Raw genomic sequence first — 14,408 nt, 5'->3', positions numbered from 1 at the left:
ATACACATAGTTGAAGCACATATATAATTGTCGAATAGCATAAGTTGTTGAAAATGGAATTTTAACAACGTAATCATTTCCATGTATTTGAATGTTAGGACATCACACCTTTTACATATAACCATCATCTAAATAGTCAATAATAATCTCATCTACTTAAATTACAACAACAATCATTGATTACTATTAAATACAACAATTTTCATAAATAACAACAAAAAGCATATAACAATTTCCCTAAACCAAATCAATACAACACAAGTGATAATATCAGATTTCACCAAATCATTGGGAAATCAACGAGCACCATGAAATCATCACCATATCAATATAGTCAAAATATCATTTACAAATATAAATTTATCCAATCATCACAAAGTCATCATTCATGTGTAATCATCACTGAAATGCAAGTATACCCTACCATCCACATCAACTAGTGATACCATATGAACGAAAGAATATAATATCAACTGAATGCATGATAAGAATGTCAATACCAAAAGAATGACTTATGACTAGTTGCGTGATAAGCCATACATAGAGTCTAACTTGGATCAAAGAATAAGTCAATGAAAAAATGTAAACAAGGCAAGCACTAAGTGCAACTAATTTTCATAGTTTGATAATGCATGGCCCTTATCTTAGGTCTCAACTTGTAGCACCCCTCAACATATCATACTTTGCACCATAACAATTGTAGTTGTACTTTATATCATACTAAAATTGTGATAGTGGCTATCACTTCAAGAAAGAGAAAATGATTTAAGAATAGTCATGCAAACTTCTAAAACATTGTGTCTCACCTTTTTATTCACAACACACATGGGCATTGTGCTATTTTGATGTTCTCGTGCATTGTTCACCATGCATTCTATGCACAACTTCGTACAAGACACTTGATGAGTATAGTAGATCTATATGTAGATGACTTCGACTATGTAACAAGTCAACAATCAAGGAGTGCAACCAAGAAGATAGTTGCAAGGTCAACAATTCATAATAAATTGTTACTTCATTTCTTGTTTTGCAATTCTAACATAATACATCATATATATCTGCATGTAGTGGTAGGTATAGGCATGGGAAAACTATTTAAAATGTTCTATCATTTTGATCGCAAGAATCTTCATGCCTAGTTACGATCTTTCTAGATATTTATTGTATCCTTTTCATTTCTTTCTAGGACTATAACACATCTTCTAAAGCCTTTCACTTCAGCTATGCATTTGATTTACCATTTTGTTTTATATTTGCACAATTTTTTAGTCTCATTCTTCACAAAAGAGGATTTTTCCTAGACAATTTAAAATTTAGATCAATATTCATCCTAAGAGAATTTGCACAATTTAAGCATATTATTATTAATCATTGCAAGACCATAGAGTTACTCCTTTTCTAGAGGTTGACCTAAGAGAACTTAATCCCTTGCAATTCAATTTGTATGTCGAGGACATTTGTGAACACAAGTAATTCACATGCACAAACACAACCCAAGATGGAGCATAATGCCTATGTGAAACCCAAGGTGGCACACAAATAGAGATGCCATTTCTAGACTCGGTTTCTCCACCGTCTTCATGGTTTTGCAGAGTCAATTGAAGGCCAACACAGATACCCTTATTTAGCCTATTTCTCCTCAGTTACTATTGCAGACTTTGATCTAGCTACTAGAGCCCGATGTTGGTATGCTCAAGCTACTATTCTGCTAAGTTCAATTGGGATCGACATCAACCGTCTCCCTCCATACCAATTTTCATTAGACGCCCCTGCCCATCTACTCCCCTCTCGGCATGAGTTGAACGAGCATGTCAGACTTGACATCTACAAGCAGTATATCATACAAACCTGGGTGGATCCTCCAGGGGGACTACGTCCGAGGATGGCTTTCTATGTTGAGCACTTCTTAAATATTTAGGATAGGATTATTGTTCGCCCTAATTACTTACACAGATATTGGACACACGCCCTGTGTATCTCCCTTGGCTCCTTCAGGGTGGGCTCGCACAGACTCCGGATCCAGGTCGATCACCATATTGCTAGAGAGGATTGGGCATGCACACTTTGTACCTTTGCTGAGACTGAATCTAAGACTCATTTTCTTTTCAGATGCCTCATATACTACGAGATTAGAGGGAGATTTTACTTTCTGTTTAGAGATTGCAGATCCCTCTTAGATTTTTTTAGGTACATCAATCAGCGTTGCATTGCGCTCTATCTCTGTGAGTCCTCGCAGCTTCATGATCATACTTTACAACTTTCATTTCTCAGGAGTCGAGCCCAGACACAACTTATTACGACCTTCTTCTCGCCCTTTACTCCAGTATGGGGTGTGAAGCGTCTGTACAGTTTCCCTAATATGGGCCATACCAGATCTGTGAGACCCCGCAGGGGACCTCTTCACCAATGACACTCCTCTCGTAGCACTCGTAGCACTTAGCTTCATCATAGGGCCTCTAGTAGTCACACTAATCAGTCGTTGTTGGACTTTCTCCCTACAAGGATGGATACCTAATCTTTTCCGTGATGTCTCATGTTTTCTTCTTCTTTTGTTGTACTTGCTCTTTCGTGGACACCATTTGGTGCTCCATTTGTTTGTTATTTTCTTGGTGTAAGCTTCTAGTCCCATAGACCCTCGTTGTAGTCTTTTGTTGGACATTAATAATATTATCTTATCTTAGACTAGATATAGTTGAATTTCAAAAATCTTCACCAAAATCATTCATCGTTATTTATCGAAATGCCTATCTCTATCCACTTCACATTTGATTTCCTATTTTAGCATTAATTACAAAATAATCCACACCTATTATTTTAACTAATTAATTTAGGTTGATTTTTGCTTATGTGAGCATCTTATAAATGATTGGCGTAAACAATTCGAACAAAAAATGTTATTTCCCCTTTACATAGTTATTATATATTGAACCTTCAACATCTTTTATAAGTTGGTGACAAAGATTGGTTGTCCTACAACATATTTTAAAATTATAAGGATCGCAAGGTTTGTTGTTTCATGCCACAATAAACAAAGCCAACACTTTTGTTGATATTTTTTCTGTCCTGTAAATTTTTATTTATTTTTTGACCAAAGGCCTAAGCCTAAACTTTAATAAATGTAAATAGGATTAAAAAATTTAATATAGAGAGAAGTGCTGATAATGATGAGCCAGAGAAAGCTCAAAGAGAGGAGATGAGCATTTGACATGGCACGGAAAGAAAAAGAAATTACAGATAAAATAAATATACACAATATGTGGTGAAAGAAACAAAGAGAGATAAATGAACCTTAACAAAAGGACTCTCTTAAAGTTTGGTAAAAGCTCTGCCTATAAGGTTTGCAGTTTGGTATTTACCTTCAAACAACTTGAAGTTTTATCTTCACCTTTGTCAGACACAGCATGTTGCAGAACAATCTATGTTATAGGGTTTTCTCTTATATAACTTAAATCCTTTAAATTTATATATTGAAACTCAAAACAACATGGCTAAGTAGAATTAAGTTGAACAATGGGATCTTAAATTGGCAGTTCTCTAAAATTTAGTTATATATCTTTCTTGACTGGAGAAATTTTGCACCGGGTTATCCAAAGCATGAAAAAGGAACAAACATAATTTAAATTAGAGTCTCCATGTATAGTTTCTTGTTCAGGTACAAATAACAATCCTTCCCATTTTCAATTACAGCAAGAATATGAAGCATAAAAACATCCGATCAAATTAAAATTGTTTGAGATGTGGAAAAGGGAAAAAAGCCTTCTTGTAAAGAGGAAGGCAAATGTAACATATAGCCTTCTCATTTCACAATTAAGAAATCTAAATTGAGCTTAAAAGAGTATCCTTCATGCAAAACCTATTACCTTTCCCTTTTCCTCCTCCATTTGCTGAAAACTGGCTTTCCAAGAGACTTCCACAAGCCTGAGGCAGAGTTCCTTCATATGCTTTGCATATGTATTCTTCTACATTCTCATAGTCCTGGAAACAAAGAATGACAGGCATTAGTCGTTAATCTTAAAATCAAGGAACCAGCCTTGAAAAAGTGATTCCAGTAAAACAAATAACAGAATATAAGGTTTATGAGGATGAACAACTTCATTCATCTGTAACTCAATTTCCATAGACTAAAGTGAATGCTACATTACTAGTTTGCTGAGGCTATGGACGTCAATCTACCTGGATATGCCAAGCATCTGATGATGTAGACATCACTTTAAGTCTTTTTTAAGCAATAATAACGAAAAGGTAGTGATCTTTATAAATTCTTTTCAAAAGGGCTGCTATGGGAAGTCCACTAATACATTCAATAGAAAATCACACAGGTAAAAGAAAGGAGAAGAAAACCTTCCTTGCTCTAATGAAAAGAGTTTTTACCTGCCACTGTCCCACCAAGAATCACACCATGCATCAGAAAATAAATAAAGCTCAAAATGCTTAAAGAGACCCCACCACTCAAAAAGGTTTCGAGGCATTTTCTGTCTTATTCATACTTAATAACACGGGCATATATAGATATGGACAAAAATAGATAGATAGAGAGTTAGAGAAACATTGATAAAGACATCAATGAATACAAATGGATACAAATAGTGCAGAAACCTGACACTTGCTAAATGAGAATGGGAAAGAATTTAGAAAGACACAGAAGGTTTTATTTAGCTAAAATCTGCCAGTGCTCCAACTACAATGGGGACCTAGAAGAATAGTTAACTCTAAACCCACCAAATTGATTGGTGCATACACTCCATCAAACCCAGAATCTTGATTGGCAGAGAGAATTGGGGATGAACAAAGTTACTTATACAACTCTATCACTGACATAGCTCGATACTAGTTAAAGGAATTTGTAGACCTGCCCCTCACCATTGCTTCTGCCATTCCTTCACTTCTTATGCTTCCCGTTTCTTTTGCAGACACCAGAATGTATTCCGTCCTGGGTTGGAAATACAATGAATAGAAGAGAACCACCACATTTTAGGAGTGATCAGTAGGATCCAGCATCTCACTCAAGGATAAATTAATTCACTTGTGGGTATTTACTACTCACACAAACAGGTAACAACGTTGACCAAATTGAATCAATGTAATGTCCCCTTTCAATAATAAAAACTAATTAATAAGTAATAAAAAACTTATACTATAACATAATTTATTATTAAATTAACTATACTATTAAAAATAGCAATAAAAGAATTCAATACGTAGTATAGTATAATATTATCTATTGATGAATCAATATAGTAATATACTGAATGAAAAATAATATATTGTAATATAAAAAAATTAATATTGATAATATAATACTGATCAATTTGTAATATTAATAGGCCCATTAATGGGCCAGAGTTGGGTGCATCCAGTTAGTAGCAAGAAGTAAAAGTTAAATGGAACAAACCTGAGGAAGGATGGATAAAAATAAATTTTGATGGGGCCTCAAAAGGTAACCCAAGACGAACGGGAATCAGTTGTGTAGCTAGAGATAGTGAAGGTAATATTTTGATTATTGAAACAAAGAGAACTGAAGACAGTACAAATATGTTGTTGTAAAGGCAATTATGGTGGGTTCATTTCAAGCATGGCATATACAGAAGTTCATTAATGCAATTCAAAATGACCTATCATATTTTGAAAGGTTTAAAATTTCCCATGTTAAAAGGCAAGGTAACGAGGTGGCAAATATATTCTCCAAATGGTCGCTGACATTTGCAATAGGCAAAGCACGTAAGGAGGATTTTTGAAATCTTCACTTTGCACCTGAAAATAATTGCAACATTACAAATGTTTGATCAACTAATGAGGGAGAAGGAAGGCTATAGGTTCAATTAATGACATTAAGTGTGTGATGGGAGGGGGGCAAGTGTTGATGACTTTTAAAGGTAGTGATTTCTTTTTTAAGACAAAAAATGGTAAATGCATGTCTCAGCTCTTGGTGTTGTAGCAAAGATGAAGGCTACCTTCAGTCTCCTAATACTATTGCAACAAAAGGCATTTTTGGGGGAGGTGAAATTGCAAGGACTAAAAAGATTGTTTAAATGCAAGAATAAAGGGGTGTTGAAGGCAAAACTACAGTTGTTGGGGGAGGAGTTTGTTAATGCCAAACATAGATAACATATTAACATAGACATCATCAGCAATATTCTGGCTTGAGCACTTGAATTAACCAAGGATGTAGAAGTGACCAAATAAATATTGAAGACATTGGTGAAGGAGGATATGTTGTTGGGTCTAGAGCACCTCTTTGAATGGGTGGTTCCCGGACTCGATTTTGACTTATCAGAGGGTAACGAAGACTGCAATGTCCCCTTTTCAGCCAATGTCAGAGGACGAGTTGTTAGCCTATTATTGTGTCCTTCATAGGCTAATAATTGTAGATAGAGGAACTTCTGAGGCATAGGCTCAATTATGAGAGGGTCTTGTCTTCTCCACAATTCAGTATGTTCCAGTTTGGTCTTTGTTTGGCTCAAATTGGACTTCCTTTGGCCTTCATTTCATGTACTTACTATCTCTAGTAAGTCTAGTGATGATTGAGAGGGACCTTTTAATAGGTATGACTAGTATTTCTGATGACATATTTAAAGGATAAGTATTTTGGGATTATTATTATTTAAGTGGCCAAATTATTATTTAAACATTAAATGGCTTATCATAAAATATAAAGTTATAATTTGACTTTATAATTTCACTTAAGTTGAGGGTTGAGTCATCAATGAAAGGGGCTATTTATTCAATTAATTCATGGAAGCTTAAGCTTAAAGTATTGGAGTCAATGAAGTATTAAAGGGAAAACGTATATCTATTTATCCCACATTGGCTGGAAAAGTATGTGAGTTCTCCCATTAAAGTTATAATAGATTCGCATGAGCTCTTTTACAATATGTTACTTATGTTTTATGAGTTTGTGATGAACATTGAAGCCAAGGATTTCAACATTTCAAGGCTGGAAGAATTGGAAATTCTTCTAAGTTGTTGAACTTTGAATTGGTTGAAAGATACTAGTGCATTAATTTGTGATGGTTTTGTTCAGAGACCATAATTGTACTACAGTTGCGATCAATTTGAGGAAGAGTTTCATGCAGCAATTTGAAGAATTAATTGGAATTTTGGTGCTGAAAAATCTATATTAAAAATCTCTACAAACTTGCAAAGGTTGGACCGACTTAGTACCATCAGATTGCAGCAATTGTCTATAGGCTGCAGTTAACCCCACAACAATCTGCCATTATTCATTGGGTCATTTTTCTAGCAGCAGCGATGTAAATTGTAGGGGCTGCAATTTAATGTTTCAAGGCATGTGTTGTCTTTGAGTGCCAGTTCCCAGCAATTATGAACCTTGGTGTCAATCTCAGGTCACTAGAGGCAATTCCATCATTATCGGATATCAAGTGTACATGTCGGCATACATAGGTTTCTTATATAGTTATTTCAAAAAATTACTCATGTATCATATTTCATATTGCCTTGTATATATTTCAACAGTGAAAGAATAAAGAGATTTGCATTTGGGAATTGAAAGGATGCATGTTAAGTGTTTTTGAAAATGTCTATTGGCTGTAGATGCACATTTTACATGTAGAGATTATATGTATGCATTCAAATGGTAAAAAAGTATTGCATTTGTATCTTAGTTCTTTGCCTGGATTACTTAATAATCATTTGCTAGCATCTACGCTTTATTTGAACCAATTTCAAGCAAGCAAAAACAATCTGAAAATAAAAGACAGAGAGACTGGGCTTGCATGCAAAGCGTTTGGCAAATTGTCAAATATCTGAATATAAAGCAATTTGGTGTTTCTTAGAGTAAAAACCAGCAAGGGTTCTTATAGTGGTATCAGAGCAGTTTCCTACTATCCTATCGGGGTAGGGAAAATTTTTATAATGATCACACAATTGATATTTGAGTGATCAACATTCTTGCAATTGTTTCAATCATGGAAATAATCAAGAGATTACTTAAACATAGAAGTCCAAAGAATGTAACACCACAAGATATAATGGGTGACATGAGGAAAGTAGAGCTTAGCATGTCTGAGGAATATAACACTCTTCCTCAATATGTTAACAAAATTTATCTTTCACCCATTTTATGGATTTCCATCCAAAGCTGCATGGTATGGCTGGTTATGCGAAGAAACAATATCACAGGATAGCTTGCGACTTATTGGCGAGAAAAGTTGGTTCACGCAGTGATAGGAAAATGGTGTATAGTGGTAGGAAGGTGAGAATTGATGAGGAAGCAGACATTAGCACCATCCAAGAAATTGTTTTCAGCATGGATAACAGTTCAGGTTTTTATGACAGTTGTCCTATGGATGGCATTGATTACAGGACAGGTGTGAAGGAAATTGTTGATGTGTCCTTGAGCATTGACACTCATGATGGGAGTACCACTTTTTAGGATTGCATGGAATGTGAGCTCTAATAGCTCTAATTTTTACAACAGCATCAAATGGTGAGCCCATATAGGAGATAGCACACACTCCAAGTGTGAAAGATGGTCATATGGAGTCCTCTTGTGTAAACACTCAAGATATAAGGTATACAGATGACTTATGTGATGTTGATGAAGGCCACAACAAATCTGATTTTTCATATCAGACCTTAAAGAATATATCTGAAAATTCATTAGTTAGTAATAGGTACCAGGATCATTCTTTAGAGGGACTTACAGTTACATGGGTGTGCAAAACAGTGCGGGTACACAACAAGTACCTCCAACTCGGATAGTAATGGTTGGACCAAAGGAAAAATTGCCAAAGTTTGATGGTTATGGAACAATGGATCCAATCAAACATTGTAAAACATGCAAAACAATTTGGACGGCGAATGGCATAACCAACACAGATGAATGGGTACGACAATTTCCAGCAACCCTAAGGGGTGTAGCAGTTGATTGGTTTGCTGATGCCGATCCCCATAGGCTGGTGTAGCAATTGATTGGTTTGTTGATGCAGTAGAAATTAACTACATAGGCTGGAGTTAAAAAGGAGTTTATCACCGAATTTCAATTGCTACGAGACGACAATGAGATCGTAGTAGAAATCTACACCACAAAGCAAGGAAAAAATGAAACAGTCCGTGTATATGCCAGAAAACTAAAAGAATTAATAAATAAAATGGAAAGTAAGCTAGCAGATGAGCTGAAAAAGCAATGGTTCATTGAAGGACTATGCACGGAGTTAAGGAAGAAAATGAAGATTGTGATGCCATCATCATACACCGAAGCATACAATCAAGCGATGGACTTAGATATTGAACAGAAAACGAAAAAGAAGATGAAAAGTAGCTCATCTGACTCAACTGACACGTCTTCGAAAGAAGATAGCAGTGGTGACGAAAAAGGCAATAAGAAGGTTCGAGCTCTCCAGAAGGATATGATCAGAATGATGAAGGAATTTAAGAATATGCAAAAAGAGACGAACAGAAACGAGCTATGGTGCACAGAATGCAAGACAGAAGGTCACACGAAAGGATCTTGTCCGAAGAACCAGTTCTGTGAGATCTGCCAAGTTATGGGACATTCCACAAAAGAATGCCCCTTCAATATGAAAACAAGAGGACCTCAACAAGTGCTCTTGACACGAGAGGCTTCCGTGTCAAAAGGGAACGGAAACACCAGCAATGATGGTGCCACTTCGAGTGGGTACAGAAATAACAGAAGAGGGCCAAACAACAATACCAACATTAATAATGGGGGCTGCACCAGAATTCAATACGATGCAAACGGCCGCCCGATGGTTCAATGCCGAGCATGCAATTTGTGGGGCCACATTGCACGAAACTGTACATCAACGAATACACCAAAGTTGTTATGCCGATGTGTGTAGTCTTGGAGATCATAAAGATGCCAAGTGCCCAAAATCAGGAGTGAACCTGATCAGCATTGGAACAGACGAAGAAGTCTTAGCAATCACCTGTAAACAAGCAAAACTGTACCTCGACTCCACAGAAGAAAAGAAGAGATTGGAAGAAGAGCAAGCGGAAATTGAGAAAGCAAAATAGGCAGAGAAATCACATTTGAAGGACACTACCAGTACCTCAACAAGGAGTTGCGCAAAACAAAACATCATACAACAGATATTACAAACTTAAGTACCAGTCAAAATAAACGATCTGCTGCTCACAATGCCTCAACTTCGATCGGCACTCACAAACATCACTCCAACTGCTAAATTACCAGGAGAACACGAAAGGGAGAAGGAAAGAGTAGCAAGTACAGCGGACCCAATGCTGCTAGCGCTCACATCCGGATGGTATTTGGCAGTCGTAGAGATGGGTATATTAGGAACGGTCCTTTCAGACATAATTGTGGACGGAGGTTCAAGGGTAAACGTCTTACCAGAAGATACCTGGAAGAAGTTGGAATAGCTAACATTGTGGCCACCTGTGTTCCAATTATTAATAGCGGACCAAAACGACGTTAAACCTCTCAGGATCCTGATGGCACAACCAGTGACTATTGGAACACAATCATTCCTACTCGATTTTGTCATCATCCCATTGAAAAGGAGAGGATATGACTCCATTTTGGGCCGGGGATGGCTTGTACAAGCAAGGGTTAAGCATGACTAGAAGAAGAATACACTATCAATGGAAAGCAGGGGATGACGATTCATTATTGATTTACACACAAAAATGGTGGGTGAAGAAGCCATATCATCTGATTTCGAAGAAGAGGATGAAGGAAAGCAGTGATTGGAACCCAATGAGGAAGGAGTCCTACAGTTGGAAGGTGGATCGACGGACGATGATTCGGATTTGGTGACAGCCTTTTCCATTAGTAGATGGAGGATTACGAGCTCTTTCCGAGCTGTAATATGTTAAGGGTCGATGAAGGTGAGAAAGAAGAGGGAAATGAATGTTCGAAAGAATACAGAGAAGCGAAAGAAGGAAAGGCAGTCACGACAAAAGCTGAAGGGAAAAACATACAATACGAACCCAGAAAAAGGAAAGATTCCACCGTACGGTACACAATAAACGGATTGCATCGAAAGAAAATGTTACGTCGAACCACAGATATAGTAAAAAGGTGCCGGCAGCAAGGAAAACACATCGTATGGTCTGCACATGAAAAAAAGAGGAAGGGCTTAATAAAAACTTCAGCAATATGGAGTGAAGGTTCTAAAATCAAGAATACAGCTATTGACGGCAAGGAGTGGCAGCCAACAGAATTCATGGTACCAAGTTTCGAGAACAAGCTTGAAGATATGGAAAGCCTGAGGGAGAGATCATGTAACTTAAATAAACTTGATGAGTGACGATTGCGGGCACAATGGGCCATAGAGGTGACATAGAATAGGCGCAAAGCGTGACATGATAAACACCTAAAGCTAAACAAGTTTTAACCGGGACAGCTAGTGTTGAAGTATAGCGGACAGAACGAAATCAAACTGAGGAGGTTTAAAGTCAAATGGGTTAGACCATACGAAGTGAGCAATAACGGAGCAATAAAGCTATGGACATTGAATAGGAAAGAAATTCCAAAAGCAGTGAACTGTTCCAAGTTGAAAATATATCATATGAGAACCGTTCCCCCATTGACAAATAATGAGGAGCAACAATAAAAAAAAAAATTGGAAAAAAAAGCCACCAGAAAAAAAAAGGTTATTGCAAGTCATCGTATGGTCTTTTAAAGTGCTACTCATGGCTGTATGGTAAACATATTAACACCGTACGGTCATCCTTTTATTTCACCGTACGATAGCAAGACTTTAGTCACCATAAGGCCACAAGATCATATTCACCGTATGGTAAAGGGAAAAAATATTAATATTTAAAAATCCAAGGGGCGTAGGCCTTTTATGTACCTCACCATGACCGTACAATAAACACATCACAGGAGGAGTTAACAAAAGATCCCGTACAATGTGTGGATAGTGGATTTCACCGTATGGCCTTCTTCTTACCCAAGCTAGTAATTTATAAAAACTATATGGAACAACCAGAGATCATACAGACATCAAGAGGAAGACATAGTACAGTGAGTAAAGTAGAGACAGAGGATATAATTGTCGTACGGCAACTCCAGGCAACAATAATCAGACCGTATGTGCACCTAAGCTTCTCACATACATTGTACAGTAAAACAAATACACCGGTTTGTGGCCACCGTACGGACACATAAGATATTGTACAGGCATCAATACTGTATGGTGCAGGACAAAAGAGCACATGAATAACACATCGTACAAGCGTCCTCAACTGTACACCTCTTCACCATATGGTCATGCAATACAGGAAATCAAATACATTGCCACTATCCTACAATCACGCATAACAGGTAATGAACGGCACTACCACTGTACGGGCATGCACAGGCAAAGGTCGTCGTCTTGGGAAAGCTATTTTGGTTTGGGTTTTGCAAACATCTTCCAAGTGACCGAAGAGGAGGGAGTAGGCACCTACAAGTATTATCTGTGTGGCCTCTGCAAATAATACCATCATAGATCAGCAGAAGGAAGCAGTCAGAAGAGAAGGCAAAAGGAAGCAGTCAAAAGAGGAGAAAGAAAAAAGAAAGAAAAAAAAGACAACAAATAAAAAATGTTCAGAATGAATAACGCATGATGCCCAAGGGAAGAGAAAGACATGAACAGGTAGTAAAACATAAGCAGTTGCTAGAAAAAGTGTGGGATTGGAAGAAAATCACAAAAATGGTGTGTTCCATGGAGTTTTGTGTGGATTGAGAGTGTTAATTTGGTCTTGGCGGCAAGGGCACTGCCCCTTGACCCCACCCTGTATCGCAACAAGGAGCGCACCTAGGGCATTGCCCCATGACCCCGCTGGGGGTGATGCCCCCTAGACCCCCAGTCGGTGTAGTTATCTGTCATGGGAAGTGTGACTAGTTGATGAGACCTGGAGCTGCTGCAAGCATACAGTGTCTGTGTACCAGAGGTGGAAAGAACAACAAAGTAACCCTTTCGAGAGGGGTGATACGCTTTGAGGTACTTGAAGTAGGTGTTGGACGTGAAGCTGTCTTGGCGGATGCATGGAGAGCTCTGGAGGAGCTGATCATCTAGTTGAAGGCAGCTCAACGACACTTGGCTCAGTGTACCCAAGAGTTGGAAGCAAAGAAAGCGGCATGGGTGGCTATCAAGGTCAACTAAGGAAACAATATTGTGTTAGCAAAGGCTGCAAATGCAACATATTTTGGAGACCAGTTTGAAGCAAGCACAGAACAAATGTGAAAGTGGTGTGATGGAAACATATCTATCTTGTTATAGTTAGTTAATGTATCCTGTTTTGTTAATCTATCTCGGATATTTTGTAATTGTCATCGAAAGACGACTTCTCTTTTGGGGGGATGATGTCGGTAAAATTATAAAACAGCTGACGGGTAGATTAGCATATAGTCGGTAATTGTTATGTAGCCGATGGGCCCCTTTGGGAAGGTTCTTCGGAATGGTATATGTACAACTTTGGATCATTATTGTAATCATCATTGGAAGCATTATGTAATCTCTTCGGCATATATGCAAATAATAAAAGGAGTACTGTTGTGTTACATGTTCTTGTCTATTGTCTATATGCATTAAATTATTTACCCTATATATAGTCAATAATTGTTATGTAGCCGACGGGCCCCTTTGGGAAGGTTCTTTGGTTCAGATCATTATTGTAATCATCATTGGAAGCACTATGTAATCTCTTCAGCATATATGCAAATAATAAAAGGAGTACTGCTGTGTTACATGTTCTTGTCTATTGTTTGTATGCATTAAACTATTTACCCAATACGGTAAACACTGATCATCATTATATATTCCAATTGAATGAAATACTGTTCAAACAAGAATTGGTGTTCAAAATAGTATCAGTTCATAATATCACTGATCATATCTTGACTATCAGCAGTCTTTGGTAACTACTGTTTGGTTATTGTAATTGGCAGTTTCTTAAGTAAACTTGGAAGGCAAAAGGCATTACCACGTAGGGCCATGCCCTTGCATGGGAATGCCCTTTCTTTCTCATATAAGACTGCAGATTATCATCAATACAAGGCAATGAATACTCTCAGTCTTAAGAATTAAATCTGAATACATCCCTCTCACAGGTTGCAAATAATAGAAGTTTTATATTTGCTATTATCATAACAGCAGTCTCTCAAAAAGAAGAATACAAAATTATATCAGATTCATACCATAGTAAATTACTTTGCAAGTATATTAAGTTCAATCTCCTCCAAATTGATCTATATTTACTTTACACCATAGGTATCGAGATTGCTCATCTTCCTCTTTTCCAATACTCTTTTGGGGGACCCTACCTCCTCCCCCATGGAAGGAGCTAAACAGATTTGTTACAACCAACAGTTACATACAGTTCATCAATAGTATCTAGCTAAACCTCAATGGAGACCTTATCCCTAAGATGGCATTTTATGCAGTGCACTTTCTTGAGACCTGCAATGGGATCAT

General features: G+C 37.3%; 1 protein-coding gene across 1 annotated transcript in view; it reads right to left on the bottom strand.

The window, feature by feature from the left end:
* Positions 1–3,583: 3,583 nt before the first annotated feature.
* The window catches only part of LOC149549423 (gamma-interferon-responsive lysosomal thiol protein-like), a 176,828-nt gene continuing 166,003 nt past the window's right edge, over positions 3,584–14,408 (bottom strand). Inside the window, exon 5 of the mRNA XM_089792806.1 lies at positions 3,584–3,975. Coding sequence (XP_089648932.1) covers positions 3,817–3,975 — 159 coding nt within the window. The 3' untranslated portion in view covers positions 3,584–3,816. The remainder of the gene's footprint in view (positions 3,976–14,408) is intronic.

Source organism: Cupressus sempervirens, chromosome 7 (assembly GCF_028749045.1).
Source record: "Cupressus sempervirens isolate cs-2001-9-10 chromosome 7, ASM2874904v1, whole genome shotgun sequence".
Lineage (NCBI taxonomy): Eukaryota > Viridiplantae > Streptophyta > Pinopsida > Cupressales > Cupressaceae > Cupressus > Cupressus sempervirens.
This window is presented reverse-complemented; position numbering and strand designations above follow the sequence as displayed.